Raw genomic sequence first — 18302 nt, forward strand, 5'->3', positions numbered from 1 at the left:
CTGAAAGTAAAAATTAAGCAAAGTTGAAGTAGGGGATGGCATTACAGCTGGGTGGGAAAGAACACGTCTCCTTAGAGAAACAAGGAGCCACGGATGGAAGAGTGAGGGAAGAGATCCGTTTGAGAGGTGGGCAAGGTCATGGTGAGGATTCAAGATTGGATCTGTCCTAAGAGGTATAGGAGTTACAGACGTACTTGAAACCGGTATGATGAGTCCTGTGCTTTAGATACATGGAGGCTCCTGGGAGGACCATCCTTCAGAGAGCTGAGGACTGTGCCCACCACTTCCCAAGGCATCTCTCCAGGTTGAACCTCCAGGTTCCCTCACCCTTCCTTACGGTTTGGTTCCCAGACCTTGGTGCACTTCATCATCAGAACTATATACAGAACTTTGGAATGGTGTGGAGTGTATTTATTTAATGGTCATTTCCCCCCAAGGTTCAAGCACTGTCTTCCTGTTGGCCCTGACAATCATAGCCAGCGCCCAGGCTCTGACGCCCACTCACTACCTCACCAAGCATGACGTGGAAAGACTGAAAGCCTCGCTGGACCGCCCTTTCACAAGCTTGGAAGCGGCTTTCTACTCCATCGTGGGACTCAGCAGCCTTGGTGCCCAGGTGCCAGATGTCAAGGTAAGCCACTTTTGTCTTGGTGGCCTCATCCCTTCACTATGTTCCTTTCTTGTACTTCTTGCTCCTTTGAGGTAACTTTGGCTAATCCAATAAAATAAATACTTATATCGATTGACAGATACTTTTTTTTTTAATGCTTAATGTATGTTAGGTCCACGCCAAGTATTTCAGTAGAGAATAAAGAAGAGCAAGTCATAGATCCTTTAGAAAGTTTTACTGTAGCTTTTACTGAAACTTTTACAGTGAGACTGTGCCCTGTGTATGTGACTAATAAATGATAAAGGAGTTCAGGATGGGGAGCACTCACCTTTATGAAACAGGGACAGTCACAGCATCAGGTAGTTTGATACACTTTTTGGACATTTGATGAGGAAGATGCAACATGACTGAAACCTTTCCTGGATTTAGGAACAGTCTTACATGAATTTACATTTTATTCATCACAGCAGCGTGGGTGGCTAGGGTAAGGAATTAAGGTCAGGTTTCTCATGTAAGTTTTGTGTGTTTTCTTTGGCTGTGTAACCTATTACCATAAAAAGTAGTGATTTGAAACAATGCTCATTTATGAGCAGATAGTTCTGTAGATCAGAAGTCCACGCAGGCTTGGCTGAGCTCTCTGCTTAGTGTCTCATAAGGTGGCAATGAAGGTGTTGGCCAGGCAGGGCTCTTACTGGAGGCTCTGGGGAAGAATCTGCTTCAGGCCCCTTCAGGTTGCTGGCAGAATCCACGTCCTTGTGGTTGTAGGTCTGAGGTCCCCATTTTCTTGCTGGCTGTCAGCCAAGGATTACACTGTGCTCCTCAAGGCCACTGCATTTCTCCTCATCTTGCTCCCTCTGCATTTAAGTCCATAACAGCATGTTGAGTCCTTCTTTCTCTTCAATCTTTCTCTTCAAATCTCTCTGACCTCTTCTGCTACCAGTTGGAGAAGACTTCGATGTTAAAGGACTTACCTGTTTGGGTCAGATCCTCCAGGATAATCTCCAAATGTTAAAGTCAGCTGATTTGGGGCTTTAATTACACCTGCAGAATCCCTTCATAGCAGTTCCTCCATTTGTGTTTATTTTTTATTTTTTCCTTTTTCAGTTTTATTATGTAGAATTATTACAGTTTGACTGCACATACACATTATATTGCATGTAAATACATATATACAGTATACTGCACATTTTTTATTTTAGTTTACGTATTCGTGTTGAAATAAATAATTTATGGATGCAAATCTAAAGATGGCATCTTCAGAATTCTGTCCATCCTTTCTTGTATTAGCATAGAAATGACCTCAAGTCCAAATGGCTTATGATTGGTTTATTTCTTGCTCATACTATATGGTCTTCGTGGGTCAGCTAGGGCTTCTTTCTGTTTCTTTAGTCCAGAGTTTAGCCTGATGGAGCAGTCTGTTTCTAAAGGGGCTTGTGTGAATGAAAGCATGGCTCTTAAAACTTCTGCTCTCTAGAGATGCTCTGTAGAGATGAAAGCTCACTTCTTTTATCTTTCTCATTGCTTTGCCTGGGTTCAACAGATGAGGGAAGTGTAATCCTTCTTTAGAGGACTGCACATTTTAGTGAATTGTAACTTGTCCAGTTAGTCACCTGAGTCCCTTTGCTTTGGAGCTTTCCTGGGACCCTCTCTGGCTCTGGTCTCAGAGCTTCTGCCCTTTGCTTTCTTCAAGACTAATGGTTCCTCTTCTGAGGAGAGCGATGAGCACCTGACTAAAAGCATTGACAGTTTAGCCTACTTTCGCATGAACTCCTCATTCATTGAGGTTGTTTACTGCCCTGGGCTGGGCCCCCAGGCGTGCAGTGCTGTACCAGCCAGTCATCACTGCCTTCATAGAGCTCACAATCTAGTGGGAGTTAAAGGAACAGCAACTTTTTTTGTTTCAAACTTTCATTATGGAAGTCTGCAAACATTCACAAAAGTGGTAAACATGCATTGAACCCTCTTTGTATCATTTGCCAGCTTGAACAAGTGTTCACATTTTGCCATTTTTCTTACATTTACTCATCTCTGCTTATTTATTTTATTTTTTTGCTGGAGTGTTTTAAAGCAAATACCAGACAAATCATTTGACTTGTATTTATACTTTTTTTTTAAAAACATAATGACAATTCTTTTGTTTTACTTAGGAAGATTAACAGTAATTCTTCAATGTCATTTAATTCCCATTCTATATTTAGTTATCTTGAGTTAGCAAAAAATGTTTTGTTTGTTAGTTGGTTTGAATCAAGGTCTAAACAAGAGTTTCTGATGTCCTGGGCTTATCTTTTATATTTCCTGGCCGAGACTAGAATCAGTAATTGCTGTTATGTATTGAATGCCTCATACGTGCCACGTATACTGTATGTGTTATCTTGAGTTGTCTTAATTCTATATGGTCAGGATTACTGTCATGTAATAGAGGAGGAAATGGAAGCTCAGAGAAGTTAAGAAACTTGCCCAGTATCTGCCAGTCAGATACTGTGGCCTCCATGGTCTAATCCAGCTTGAAGCCTGTTTTTGTAAATAAAGTTTTACTGGAACACAGTCACACCCATCATTTACTTACTGCCCATGGCTGCCTGTACACTTTTAACAGTAGAGTTGAGTAGTTTCTAAAGAGACTTGTCTGGTTCAAAAAGCCTAAAATATTTCCTCTCTGGCCCTTTGCAGAGAGTTTGCGTATCCTGCTGTAGGAGAGCCGTGCTCACTCACATCTTTCCCTGACAGCTGTCTCTTGTTCCTGCCTGGGGCTTCCTCCCTGTGTGTGACCATGTTGACAAAACAGACTTTCCTCGTGATCACACTGCTGTAAACCCTCTAGGTGAATGTACCTCCTAATAAAATTAGTTTTGCTCAAAAGAAAGAGTACAGGCAGCAGAGTCAACTTGCCGAAGCTTTAAATTCTGGCTCCACCTCTCTGTCCAATGGGAGTTGAGATGCCTTCCTCACTAGATCGTTATAAAGATAAAGTGAAATCACATAATGCCTAGTAAGTGACTGGCCCATGAAAGGTCCCTCGAATGGTAGCTATTATTGTTATTAATATTTTAAAAGTTTTGTTTCTATTTATAATTTATTCAGGCAAGTTCAGACAATGCTGGCACGGGTATATAGATGGCCCACAGTTTCTGTAAAGGGCCTGGGCAAGAGAGAGGACTAATTGTGAGACATAGACTGGAGCAGTCTGGGCCAGCAGAGGTTTTATGTCCTAAGGTGTAGGAGATAAAATTGGAATAGTAGGTTAATGTTAAATTTTGGTGGATTTGAATGCAAAATGAGCTGTTTCTGCTGGTCAATTTCTGTGGAACCATGGGATTCAGCAAGGGGCATCTTGGAGGAGTGAGGCACTGTCACTCTAACTGAAATGATGCCTTTTTGTCAACTGTCTCATGAACTAGGGTTGCACATGGATTTAGGTTGAACTCATGCCCCTACAAGTCTTCTCTGCTGATGTCATGAGTTTGAGGGGACATTGGTCAGGACTGAAGATGTAGACTGAAGCCATCCAGACAGCGGCAGTGCAGTGTGATTTGGGGGCAATTGCATGATTAGGCTAGCCGTGGCTTTGTTTCTAATACAGACTCTCAAGTCACACTGCTTGGCTTTAAGATCTTGACTTCACAACTGCACCACTGAGTAATCTGTGCAGCTTACTGTACCTTTCAGAATCTTTTTCTTATCTGTAAGATGGAGATAGTAAGAGTACTCAGCTCACAGGTAATGGAAGGAGGGTAGTTAGCATGTGATGGCAGGCAGTACTGTGTAATCAGTACTGTCTCTCAGTGGTAGATGGTAGTAGCAGTAAATATACATTGATGTTTTATTTTTTTCAAACTGTCATCCTCATTGCTTAATGCCTAATAAACAGAGGATGTTCCACAAATATTTATGAAATGAATGACTTGGAAACTTTAGCTTAATAGAAACAGAAGCTCTCTAAATGTGCCTCTTAATCAGAAAATAAGTGGGTAAATCACATACTTCATTCTCCGGATCACTTCTGAACTGTGCTGTGGTGTTGATGTGGTGTGTGCATTGTAAGCAGAGGAAGGAAGGGAGTGTATGGACGTCGCAGAGCGGTTGCATTGCCTTATTAGACGTGCACACTCAGTAAATCCACTGAAAGGAGGTCTCCTGTACTGCCACTTCCGCGTGCTGGGCCGTGTCCCGCTCAGCTGGTGTGGCTTTCTGCCGAGAGTAGCGAGAGCTCGCTCAGGCCTGCTAGAGGCACTGAGTCGGTTGCTCTCAAAGATGGATCCTTAGGGGAGATTTTGGTTACTCTGTCACAAGAGATTTTAATTTTAGCAACAGAACTGAGAGAAATGGGGTTTAATAAGAATGTGAGAGTAGAAAGCAGCTCCGGGAGCAGCAGAGTGTGGAATGAGAGTAGATTTTAGGTGTTATGAAGAGTGAACAGCTTTTGTTTTGAAAGTCAGGTAGTGTGTGTATATATTTTTAAAACTTAAGCACATGAGAATGGCAGTTTTATAGATTTTGCTTAGCTTTTTACAAGAGTTAAGAACAATGGGGGTTATTTTGTATTCATTTTAATAAAAATATTAAGTAGATGGGAGGCATACGATGCAAATATTGTGATAATAGATTAGATTCGAATGTCTGAAATCAGCATACATTAGACAGTGTTCACAGGTTGTCAGTCAACCAAGCACTTTCCTGATCTTTGAAAGGTGATAAGAAAACCTATCTTTTAGGATTGTTGTGAGAATTAAATGAGATAGTATGGATAAAGTGCTTAGCTCAGTGTCTGGCACGTCAGGAGTGCATATAATATAGGTAAGTATATATCTGTATCCATTCAATTGGTTCTGAGTACTTGTTGAAGGCCAGGCACTCAGCTAATAGGTGGGAATAGTAGAGAATCAGGCATCCCTTCAGGCAGTAATCATTTTAGGGAGCAACTGCTATGTGTAAGGCATTATGCTAAGTGCAAAGGAGACTACGGAGCTCATCCAGTGAGACAGGCACCAGATGGAGACCAAGTGTGAATACAGACTTGTGTAGTGCATGGAAAGAGCCAGGGGAGTCCAGCAGAGGGCGCTGCTCACTCACCCTGTCCGCTAAGAATACTTAGTCTCAGCCTCAGCCTTACACCGGAGGAGTCGCCACTGTGCTGACCTGCCTGATTCGTTTAGTCATTCATCAGATATTTAGTGAGTTTCTACTGTGCACCAACCATGGTGCGAGGCATGGGGGATTCAATGTTGGACCGCAAAGAGAGCCTCTGCCTCTTGGAATGTATCCTCTAATAGTGGAGACAAGCACTAGTCATGTGATCAAATATATATATGAATATTTGTAACAATGGCAAGTTTTATGAAGGTGAGTTGTATGGTGTTGTAAATAGGGGACTTCTATAGGTGTAAAATAGGGGACTTTGACTTGGTCAGGGGGTACTTTTCTAAAGAAGTTTCTGACCTTAAATCTCACTCTTCATCTGCCTAAATTACAGCTCCTTGAGGGCAGGAACTTTGTCCATTTTATTTGTTGTGTATCTCCAGTACCCAGATAGCACCTGGCACATGCTAGTACTCAGTAGCTGTTTATTAAATGAGGGGAGGTATTGACTGATCTGAATTCTAAAGGGAAAGTAGGAGTTAACCAGGAGACGGGAAGGAAGGGACTGTAGGCAGAGGAAATAGCATGTGCAAAGGACCTGTGCAGGTAGGGAGCAGATTATATTTTAGAGACTGAAAGGAGGCTGTGCATCGAGTGGAGAATGGGAGAGAGAGAAGTAAAGCTAGAGAGGACAGTTGGGGCCAAGCCTCAGTCCCTTGGTGGTCACAGGGGAGATTGTACTTTTTCTCTGAAGAGCAGTTGATTTTTAGCAGCAAGTACCAGGATCCAATTTTCATCTTGGAAAGATTTCTCTCCTGCCTAGTGGAGGAGGGACTTTGACAGGAGAACATGGGGCAGGATTAAATGCTGGAGAGGTACAAAAAATAACACCTGGACTTCTGACTTTTGCCACATGGTTGGATGGTTGGGCCATTCCTTGAGATAGGAACTCAGGAAGAGAATTAGGTTTGTGCAGGAAAGATTGTAAATTCAATCTTAAAGATGTTGAACTTAAAATGCATCGTATAAATGGCCTTTGAGAGAAGTCTGAGCTAGGGGTGCAAATCTGAGAATTATCTGTGAAGAGGTTCTGGATGGAGCCATGGGCATGAATGAGATTGCCTAGGGAGAGAGAGGGGACGGAGGGAAGTGGGCCTAGGAGTTGAAAAACTCCAGTGTTGAATGGTCAGGCAGAAGAGGATGAAATTTGAGTGGCTGAGGAGGAAGAGAGCCAGGGGAGTCCTGAAAGTGAAGGGAAGCAACTGTCTCAGAACAAGGGAATGATCGGTTCTGTCCAGCGTTGAGGGCACGAGCATTGGAAAATGTCCTTTGGCTTCCATAATTTGAAGGTCACTGGTGGGAAGAGAGGAGGTAGCAGCTGGAGAGGAGAGAAGATCAAGGAGAGTTTATTTTAAAATAAGTCTTGAGTTTTGTTAGTGCATTAGGAGTTAGCACTTGAGAGGGAGAAGTTGAATTGATGAGGTGAATGGGCTTCCAGGTGGAGAGAACAGCCTCTACTAAGTTTGGAGGCTTAAAAGTGCTCATTGTGTTTTGGGGGCAGTGAGTCAGTTGTCCAGCATCTGGAGCAGAGGTGTGAGGGGACATGTGGTAAGAAACGCATGAAAAAAGTGGGCCCAGGTACCAAGGACCTGGTGGGGCAGCCCTCGATGTGGACTGCGTGACATAGTCTGGCAAGGTTACAAAGTGTAGTCTGAGAGGAGACAAGAGTTGGGAGCTGTTGATGGAGAGGAGGGGGCAGATGAGAGAGAGAGATTGACTGTCTTGTCTTGGTTCCTGATTCAGCTCCAGGAGTTGTAGGGAAGAACGAATGGAGAAAAGCACTGATGTTCTTCACTCAGAAGGATGTTTAGATAATTGGGCACAGAAAGTTGGAGGGGAACAGATGGAGCATGGACCTTTAGGGGAGAATTTCAGCCTTCATTTGGATAGATGAATGTGCAGTAAGGGCGGTGGGAGTCAGAGTTACAGGTTCCCTGCGAGCAGCCAGCCAGAGCCTCGGCACCAGGTGGGCTTCCTGAGAGGCCAGAGCGTGTTTCATGATGTCCCTCACTTTGGCTGCTAAAACCAAGCTGTCAACATTTTGAGCTTTGAAGCCACTGACCGCTGGTACTGTTTACCTAGATCTGTGTGTGCAAAGAATTAGGGTAGGCATGATGCTGGTTTTACCCCAGAACAGGTCGTTTTCAGTATTGCCTTGAGAGATGGAAGTTGTCTAGCTCAGGCTCGAGCCAGGCTGCTGGGGTTTGAATTGCAGCTCCTCCATGAAGAGCTGGGAGACCTTGGACAAGTTACTTTGCCTCTCTAATGCCCCAGTTTTCTTGTCTGTAAACTTAAGGTAATAGGAGGACCTAATGCAAAGATCCTCTTATTACATGAGAAATGCATATGGATCATTTGGACAGTTTATGTGCTCAAAATGTAACCGTGACCATAATCGTTTGGGGCTTTGTGTGTTGTTCTGTTGTGAAGGCACCAGATGGCGACAGAGCACACGTCTTACACGTAACCCACATTCTGCTGGAAGGATTCCTGAGTAGATTGTTTCCTTCAGATCCCTGATTTGTGCCTATGAAGTGTTTTGTTTCTTTTCTTTCTCTCTTTGGTTTCTTTCAGACTTCTGGTTGAAACTCATTTATTTTCAGACTCTTAAATTTTATTCATAAAATTAAAAACAAAAGTTTTTTGGTTCAAGTAGCATATGCACACGGTAAATTATCAGGTAATACAGAACAGCTATTAGTGAGAAGCAACAATCCATCCCATGGCCACCTTGTCCTACTGGGAAGTACCACTTTCAACTGTTATTGTTACTGTTTAATTAATTAACTGATTTGTAATTTGTGTAATTTTTTTGAGCTGACTTATTAATTTTGCACATTTAAAGAATTCTTTGGGTTTTAGGGGGGGTAATTAGGTTTATTTATTTTTAACAGAGGTACTGGGGATTGAACCCAGGACCTTGTGCACGCTAAGCACGCGCTCTATCACTGAGCTATACCCTCCCCCCTTGAATAGCTGAATTCTGTGTTACCTCAACCAAAGTATTTAGTGATATAACTAGCTACTAAGTGATATTTCTTGATATAGTAAGAATAGCATGGATTTTCTTATGTGCCCACTCTGTGCCAGGCACTGTGATGGTAATTCATCCAAGTCTGTGCTCTCAAGTAACTAGTCCCTGGTGGAGGTAGTTAGTGCAGTGTGGTAAGTGCTTTGAGGGAGCGCTTTTGGGAGGGAGGACAGCTGGCCTATCCTGGGATGGACGTCAACAAAGATTCTCTAGAGGAAGTGACATCTGAGCAGAGATGAAGATAGGACTTGGTTCAGCAGACAAAAAGGACGAGGGAAAGGTGGTCCTGGAAGGGGGGATGGCAGAGTCAAAAACATAAATGGCAAGAGTGTGGTGTATCTGGAGAGTTGCAGTGGGCTGGAGGGTAAGATTTTGGAATTGGAGGTGGGACTGTGATGATGAAGCTGGCACAGAAGTGAGGGTCAGTCATGGGGGCATTTTTGCCAGATCAGAAACTTTGGATCTTGTTCTGAAAATAAGGAACCACCCAAGGGTGTTAATACCCGAGTAAGATGGTTACATTTGTATTTTATAGAGATTGCTCTTGAAGGAGGACGCAGAATGGATTGCAGGGCTTGAGACCGCTTAGGAGATGAGTATAACAATCTACCTGAGAAACAGCAGGGGCCTGAAATAAGCAAGGGGAGGTGCCAGGGGGCCGGGATTGGGTTTGAGGACCTAAAAGGAGATCAGCTCCATAGGCTTGGAGGATGAGGGAAAGGTCAAAGATGACTGAGGTTTCTTTTCTAGGTAGTTAGGTGCACGGTGATACCCGTACGTGAGCCGGAAAGTCCAGGTGAAGAAATAGGTTTCTAGCTCATTGTAGATGTGTTGAACCTGACTTAGCTTTGGAGACATCTCAGAGGAGACCTCAGTACAAACAGCATCAGAGGAGACACTGCCATTTATTAGCTTTTTCACTTTCATTAAGTTACTTACAAACTCCAAGCCTCAATTTCTCTGTTAAAGGAGGATGATGATATCTACCACAGGGCCCTTGTGTTCTTTAAAACGAAAAGCATCATAAACACCCCGCACAGGTCATGGCCAGAGAAGGTGATTGGTGGAAGTGGTGTCTCTTCTTCCTTTCCAGGTTCAGAAGGACTAGAGTGCCTTCAGGTTTGGTGCTCTTTCTCTGAAGTTAACATTTGGGGCAGTACAGTGTCCTGTGGAAAATAACTGCTTGAAAAATGAAATCTCTTGTAGCTCAGACTTTAAGCCATCATAGATTGCTTGGTATTTTATTTGTCATCCAAAAACCATGTACACTTTCCCCAATCACTGTGTGTATCAACACTTATCATGGACTTTCCCCCATTTAGAAAGCTTGCACCTTCATTAAGTCAAACCTTGATCCCAGCAACGTGGATTCCCTTTTCTACGCTGCCCAGTCCAGCCAGGCCCTCTCAGGGTGCGAGGTGAGTCCGGCTTTTTACACTTACTTTTGCTTTCAACTGTAAACTGTATTTTTAAAGAAAGAGGGTCATGTCAGATGATTATTTTTTTAACAATGAGGATCCATTTGTGTAGGTCAGAACTCCATTCTTGTGATTTTGTTTCTTTTCTTAAGGAAATGGAGTTCATTTTTTTTCCCAAGTTTTCACTTTTCGTGGATTTTAGATAACTTTTTCCTGTAGTTGCCTTCTCTTCTCTTGGTTTTTCTTTCTGTCTCCCTTTAACATTTAAAAATGTTTAAAGCAAAGAAAGGATGCCCCCACACAAGATTTCCAGAAATCCATTTTTTTGAACATAGGGGAACCATATCAGTAGACAAGTGACTTGCCAGAATCTTCCCGAAAGTGTAGTGCTGGGGTTTTACAGACATTTAATTCTGGTGTCTGAGGAGTCAGGGGCGGGGGGGAGGGGTGGTGGTGATGACGTCCCAGGTGGGTGGTGTGACTTTGGCAGTCGCCCTTCATGCCCTCTTTGGCGTGCCTGCCACAGACTGCTAGCACCTGTTCTGAACTCTGTGCCTGCCAATCCTTTCTTAGATCTCTGTTTCAAATGAGACCAAAGATCTGCTTCTGGCAGCTGTCAGTGAAGACTCATCTGTTGCCCAAATCTACCATGCAGTTGCAGCCCTGAGTGGCTTTGGCCTTCCCTTGGCTTCCCAAGAAGCTCTCAGCGCCCTCACCGCCCGCCTCAGCAAAGAGGAGACCGTGCTAGCGTAAGTCACCACCTCGAGTGCTTCTCAGCCTTCGTTTGCTTCGGCTGCTGTCCTCAGAGGCTTCAGCCATCAGTTCCGCAGGTATTTTCTGGGCATGTGCTCTGTGCCAGGTGCTCTGCTGGCGCTGCAGACGTCATCTTGTACTAAGGCTGGTAAGGTCCCTGTCCCGTGCAGCTCACCTAGACATGGTCTTCCTCAAGCTGCTCAGGCACAAGGTGAAGACTGAGTGAGAACATAAACACACTGCCACGTAGGGACACAGTTGCCTTTTGAGGTTAGGGACTAAAGCCAGGGTAGGAGTCACCAGGGAGAGTGAGGCCCAGGAGCCACGTGCATCTCTTACTGAGGCTTGGCCAGGCCCCAGTGGGATGCTGGCAGTGGAGGCTCTGCACTGGAGGAGGGCTCCCGGGGCCCCTTGGAGGTGTGCGAGACAGCACCGGGTGGGAGAAGGAGGTGCTCAGAGGGGGAACCTGTTAAAGGACTCAGACCCTGCTTTTCTATAGAAGGCCTGGGTGGAGGAGAAGCACCCTATAGGAAGGAATGCTGAGCAACTTTCCTATTTATTGCAAATTTAAATGTTGTAACTGACTTAAGGATGTTTACTAAACTTAAAAGTAACAGTATATGTAGTTTATAGTTTTTTCTTTAATACTGAAATTCCTTGTTTAACCTAGTATATATATTCTTTCTTTTCTATGTGTCCCCCATTTAACTGCAACCCTGAAAGAAATCAGAGCACCTGGACTCCTGTTCATTTTTCAGGAAGATATTAGTGACACCGATTCCCTGCTGAAGAATAGTTCAGTGGTTTCCCACAGTTTTTGTTTGCTTTTTGTTTTTGCTGAGAACCAGAATGTTTCTAAACTTGAAGCTTTGTCAGGGGCAGGGTTCACAGTCATTTAATGTTCTCTCTGTTACTCTCACACCCTCCTCATATTCACGTGGTCAGTAATCAGTGACTTTGGGGCTGATGCTTTTCCCAGGAAGGACATTTTATGCACACTTTACCCAGTGTTTGGCCCTTGTGGTCTTCTGGTTTCAGGTCACATTACTTTGATCTCTTTTCATAATCCCTTGTGGAATGCTTCTCTAATCACCATATCTCATGTCATGAAATCACTGTCAGTGCCTCACTCTGATGCCACCTTCTACAGAAAAATCTTTCCATTTCCCTCTAAGCAAAAAGGAAAATCTCCCTCCTCTAAACCCTAGAACAGGAAGAAGTGCAAAGAAAGTACACCTATTTTGGAGTCAGTTAGACTTGGGTTTGAACTCCAGCTCTTCTTTGCTGTGGGGCTTTGGGCAAGTTGCTAACCTCTCTGAGCCTCATCTATAAAATGAGGCTGGTAATCCTTACATCCTGGAACAAATGTCAGGATTAACTAAAATAATCCATGCAATGAGCCCAGTGCAGTGCCTGGTTCTTAGTGGGAGTTCTTGCTCCTCTAGAGCATTTCCCTCTCAGGTCCCTTTCTTAGGGAGCTGGTTATTTCCTTGGTTGTATTGTAGTTTTTTCTGTATTAGATTGTAAGCTTCTTTATTTATAGTGCCCAGAGAGCCTGGCACATAGTAGGTGCCCAAGAAAGAGTTAATAAAGCCTGCAACTATACTTTTGTGTTTCTAGTCTATTCTCTTGGAAAAAGTTTCAGGTAGAAAGAGCACACGCTCGAGATCAGAGAGAACTGTGTTCAGTTCCAGACGCTATTTAATACCTCTGGGACCATGAGCTGACTGTTTAACCTCCCTAAACCTTAGTGTTTCCATATGTAAAACAGGGAGAATGGTATCTGTCTCACAGGATTATTGTGAAGATCAAACTGGCAGGATGCCCTACACATTATTACTACTAATTTGCACTGTTTAAGGACATCTCATATAAGTCAGAACTCTTCTAAGTGGGCCTTGTACATTTAACTGGGCTTATTCTAGGAGATGAGTGTTCATAAACTTGTATAGAATGGAAAAAAAAATTTGTAGGTTTGAATGAACTGTCTGAAAAGATGCTCTTGTGGTCTCTCATAAACCAATTTCCTTGAATCATCTGCTATAAATCAGCAAGACAGGATCTGCTTTATCAGTGTTTGAATATAGTGCTCCAGAGCGGGGGAAATTGCTGACTGGGGACTAAGTCATTAAAGCCAGTGACAAAACTTTTCAAAAGCTAAGTGTATTAACTTCATTCTAAAAACTTCTGAGGTTGTTACCAGCATGACGCTCACTCATTCCAAAGAAGAGAAGAATAATATCTCAATTGAAAAGTTCTTTCTGGGCTGTCTCAGCAGCCTTTCCTGGGCTCAGCATTTGTCATGGACAGATGTGGGGTTTTTATCTTATTTGAAAATTCAGGTTTCATTTTCTCAACTGCATTATAACAACGAGCATCCCAGAGGGGTCACTGAATACTCTGAGGCTTGCCTCTCTGTGAATTGTGACTCCTCTGTTTTCCACTTGCCATCTTAATGGAATTAGTTTTCCACAGAGGGAATCTAAATTATTATGATTGAGATGAAAGCAGACAAATTCTCTACCTTCCCCAACACGTTGACTTGATAAATGGTGGTTTTACACAAAGGCCTGGTCATCTCGGGAATTAGCTAACCTTTCCAGGGTTGAGCAGCGTCATCTTAACCACTAGGGGGCCTCAGCCTTTTCCCTTCCACCCTGAAAAGCACCATTTATATTTTCCAAGTTATGCACTTTAAGAGAATAGAACCTAATAAAAACTCTTAGGTGGACATACCTATTATATTCCACCTTAAAAAGTTTATCTTACAGAAATACAGTCATAAGTGGGTAAAAATACATCAATAAACCATAAAAAGAAATGAAGTACTGATACATATTACAAAATGAATGAGCCCTGGAAACGTTATGCTAAGTGAAAGAAACTAGACACAAAGGGTCACATTTATATGATTCCATTTATGTAAAATATCCCGAATAGGTAGATTCATAGAGACAGAACACAGGTTGCCAGCAGCGGAGGGAGGGGGAAATGAAAAGAAACTGCTTCATGTGTATGGGGTTCTATTTTAAACTGATAGGAATGTTTTGGGACTAGATAGGGGTGGTAATTGCATAACATTGTGAAATACAACAAATGCCACTGAATTGTTCCCTTCCAAATGGTGATTTTTATGTGAATTTCACTTCAATAAGTTAAAAAATGTATATCCATGTACAACTATGAATAAGGGTTATGATTTATGGCATTGTATGACCTAGTGAAACAAATGTTCTCCATTTAGAGAGTAAATGAGTAAATTACGGTTCATCTAAGCAGTGCAATAGTATGTCATTGTTAATAAGAATGAAATACATTTATATGTACTCGTTTGGAAAGATATATACAATCTATTAAGTTCAAAATAAATAGGAAAATGATTATCTTTTAGGAGTGGGTGTTATAGGAATTTTAACTTTCTTCTTTAGTAATTATTTGAATTTTTAACAAATATGTATTTTTATAATCAGAAATACATGGTAGGAAAAGAACAAGAGAATAGATTTTGGTTTGAGAACCAAATGTTTTATTCCTTTCATCTTATTTAATGCCTAAAGGATGAGCGGCTTTCAGGTCTCCCAGCAGGATGACGACAGCGCAAGCGTTAGCCTCTCAACATGCGTTTACCGAATGCTTCTTGTTCATACTGCATCAGTCTGGTTTCAGAAAGGTTGCTCCAGATTCTACCCAACAATCTACATATGTAGATTCCACAGTATTTCTTTGGTCTTGGAATAAGAAAAGTTAAAAATTTACAAGCCGCCAACCTCTGCCTGGCACAGTGCCTCGTACAACATGGGGATGCCAGATACACCTTGGTCACATTGAATCCTGTTCTCCTAAGAGCATATCTCTTCTAAATCTAATTTGTCTTAGTCTAGTGGTCTGCACGTGATGCCATTGGAACAAAACAGATTTCAGAGGAGGGCGAACAGGTGCACCCTCTCTTCTCCACCCCTAGTCTTTCGGATCCTGTTGTCCAGAATGCCTTCTCTCCAGCTATAGTGGCCTTTGTTGCCTCTTCCTCAGGTAGATTATAAATAAGCTCCCTCAGGGCCAGGACTGTCTTACACTTCTAAAGAACAAGAGCGGGCTATCTGGGAAGGCATCCTGACGCAGGAAGGTTGACTACAGCTAGAGGAAAAGAGACTTGCCATTCACTGGGATCCTACTCTCTCCCTTCCAGGACGGTCCAGGCTCTGCAGACGGCGTCCTACCTGTCCCAGCAGGCTGACCTGAGGAGCATCGTGGAGGAGATTGAGGTGCGAATTTATTTTGCCAAGTGAATTTCCCAGCTCTTGTCTTTGACACCCTTTAGAGGAGTCTCACAGATGGGTGTGAGTGGTTTGTTACGGGCAGTGACATTTCTTTCCGCATCCACGGCACGCTTTGGTGTGTTGTACCATTTCCTAGGGAATATTTGTTAGGCTAGTATAGTTATACCATCAACTAGACAGCAAACTGCTTCAGCCTCTTGTAGGTACAGTCTTGTAGTCCACTGGTTTTAGAGCCTAACAAACCTGAAATTCAAACAGTTTTTTCTACTTCTTACTACTGTGTAATCTCCAGCAAATTATTCATCTCTGAGCCTCCATTTCCTTGCCCTGTGGTGGTTAGGAACAAGTGAAGTAAAGTGCCTAGTATGTAATAGGTGCTCAGCAGTGGTCGCTGTGGTTTTTGTTGTTACTCCGTCCTTTCCTTTGCCTGGACCTCCTGCTGTTCAGAGACTCCTCTCCAGGACCACGTAGCCCGTGATGACGGGCAGTCCCAGCTGTCATCACTGGGTGGCCCTGCAGGCAGGTGAGCTGCCATATCACGTTGTCCGGGAGAGCTTATGTCTCTTCATCCTTGAGAGCACTGAGTAAGAAAGAGAAGTGCTCTGCTTTCTAGGCTGTATCCAGATGGATGGCCAGAACATTCATCTGTGTCACGGTGCTTCCTGGGTGCAGCGCAGCCTGGCCCACTGGCCTTCTGCCCAGAGCAGTTGGTGCCTTCGGTGCCACGACTCCTGGGCTTGGACTTGAGTACAAGGGGTCAGGGGAGGAGCACTCCCCGAGCTGCAGAAGATGTGTTCTCTTCAGATGCCTGTGTGATACACTGTAGTCTGCCTGAGCACATTTTTTTGAGAAAGTACTAAGTGACTCAGGTGGTCCACAGATTTGGAGGGAGATTTCTGAAAGCCGTGTCTGCACTGGGGTGACAGTGGTTTGTATGTCTCATTTCTGTTGTCACTTGACTTCCAACCTGCCTCCATTTTGTTGTGACAGGACCTTGTTGCTCGCCTGGATGAACTGGGAGGTGTGTACCTGCAGTTTGAAGAAGGGCTGGAGACAACGGCGTTATTTGTGGCTGCCACCTACAAGCTCATGGACCACGTGGGGACTGAACCGTCCATTAAGGAGGTGCCTGTCTATGCTGCAGTTCTTGGGCATGGAACCCAAAGGCATAGTTGACTTTATCTGCCAGGGATAGCTTTTCTTCAGAGAGGGTTGTTCAGTTAGCTTTAGGGTGTCTTGGCTTAGGCACTGAGAATGAGAAACAGAAAGATATAAAGCCTGTTCTTGAAAAACTGGCTGTCAGTGGGATGGGCAAGTAAACAAATTGTTTCACTTGCTTTAAATGAGGTAGAGACAGGCTGTGAGGTAGTGGTCAGAGGCCAGGTGCATTACTCTCGTTGACCTCCCTTTTCTCCTTGCTTCTCCTTGCTGTTTGTCTCATGAATGCTTTCCATGTTGGTGGCCCGTGCAAATCCTTTTTCTCTTGAGAAGTGCCCTGCACTTCACAATTGCCTGTGCTCCCCTCTCTCCCCGATCCTCAGCAATGGCTAAAGCAGAGCTGCTCTGTACAGACTGACATAGTTCACTGAGAGGCATGTGTGTCCACCAGACATCTACCAAGAGTTCATTCTTTTCTTCTTTTTCTTTTCAAGAGGAGCTTGTTAACCTGAAAGAACTTTTAGTTGAAATGTGTGTGGGAAGTCTTTTGAGTAGGACCCTCTTTATACCCCTTGTTTGGGAGAAGGTTACCAACCTTTGATCTAAAATACAAGCTGCTGCAGTTTTAATTTTAGGAGGAGAGATTTGGGTTCCAGAATAGAACTTTCATTTCTTTTATGTATTATCAATGCATTGTGAGTTCTATGCTGAGTTTCACGTAAACTATAAATAATTACCTGCCTTGAGTAATTTGAATTAATTTCTTATTTTCCCTGGAGGATACAATCTACTAATTTATTCACGTATTGGCATTTTTATGTTATCTGTTCCTTTATCTTAAGTGTGGGAGGTCTAGAGATACCACACTCTATTTAAATTTCTGTTATGGGTCAAAGAGCAGGCATGTGGGTCTTATGATGCAAATCATTTAGGGATTCTCTTATACATGGTACAGTAGATGAATTGGTGACATTCTACATGCACAACTTAAACTTTTTCTTGCTTTATTCCCAAGCTTCTACTAACTAGGTATTTAACTGGAATAATTTTGCTGTCACTGCTTTTGACATAACCGTTCTGGTGAACAGTCATCCATTTTAACATGTCAACAGCTTAGTGTTGGAAAATGTAATTGGTACAATTAAAGAAAATTATTTCATGTCGACTGTGAATAACACTGTCGGGAACAAGAGGGCTCTTTTGTTAGATGGTAGATTTTAAAAAACAAAACTGAAGTGGAAAATGTTTCCTCTTAAGCAAACAGCCTCTAGAATTTTAATAATGCTTTTAGGTTCTGCTTTTTTAAAAAATTGCTTTCAGTTTTTTCCTTTAAGCAGCCCATTACCTCCTAATGGAGAGTTATTTTAGTTTTTTTCTAATGTACATTTTGGCTATAAAGTTTGGTCTTGTAAATACCAACTTAGGCCCAGCATGCTGCTTAGTGGTGGGTTGGGAAGGAAAGTAGCTTAGCTGGGAGGGTAAGGGGAGTCAGGAAAGGATATATTCTATTGTGGAAGGACTTTGGAGCCAGACAGACCTGCATACAAGTTTTGGTCTTACTTTTTTTTTTTTTTTTTTTTTCCCTTTCTGTTTTAACTTGTAGGGGTTACTTAACCTTGCCTCAGTTTCTTTATTTGGAAAAGATTGAAATATCAGTCTTTTCAGGACTTCTGTCAAGATTTGAGTTAATGCACATAAAGTACCTGTCACAGTGCCTGCCACGTATAGGCATTGAACAGATGGGTAGCGTTACAGGTATTTTATAATATACTTTCATATCTCAGTAATTAGAAGTACTTTGTATAGTAAGCATCCATAAATCATTGACAGATAAATGCATAAATTTCACTTTGTACCAGAGAATGGGGAAAAACCAACCACAGTCCAGTTTTAAGCTCAAATGCAGATTATTTGCTTCC

General features: G+C 42.8%; 1 protein-coding gene across 2 annotated transcripts in view; it reads left to right on the forward strand.

Annotated features, from left to right (window-relative positions):
- RPN2 (ribophorin II) overlaps positions 1 to 18302 on the forward strand; it is a 50637-nt gene that overhangs the window by 3301 nt on the left and 29034 nt on the right. For both annotated transcript variants that reach the window (XM_032462266.1, XM_032462265.1), the window contains exons 2-6: positions 438 to 631; positions 10100 to 10195; positions 10769 to 10944; positions 15135 to 15210; positions 16216 to 16350. In XM_032462266.1, coding sequence (XP_032318157.1) covers positions 438 to 631; positions 10100 to 10195; positions 10769 to 10944; positions 15135 to 15210; positions 16216 to 16350 — 677 coding nt within the window. The remainder of the gene's footprint in view (positions 1 to 437; positions 632 to 10099; positions 10196 to 10768; positions 10945 to 15134; positions 15211 to 16215; positions 16351 to 18302) is intronic.

The sequence above is a fragment of the Camelus ferus genome, chromosome 19, assembly GCF_009834535.1.
Source record: "Camelus ferus isolate YT-003-E chromosome 19, BCGSAC_Cfer_1.0, whole genome shotgun sequence".
In the NCBI taxonomy this organism is placed as follows: Eukaryota; Metazoa; Chordata; class Mammalia; order Artiodactyla; family Camelidae; genus Camelus; species Camelus ferus.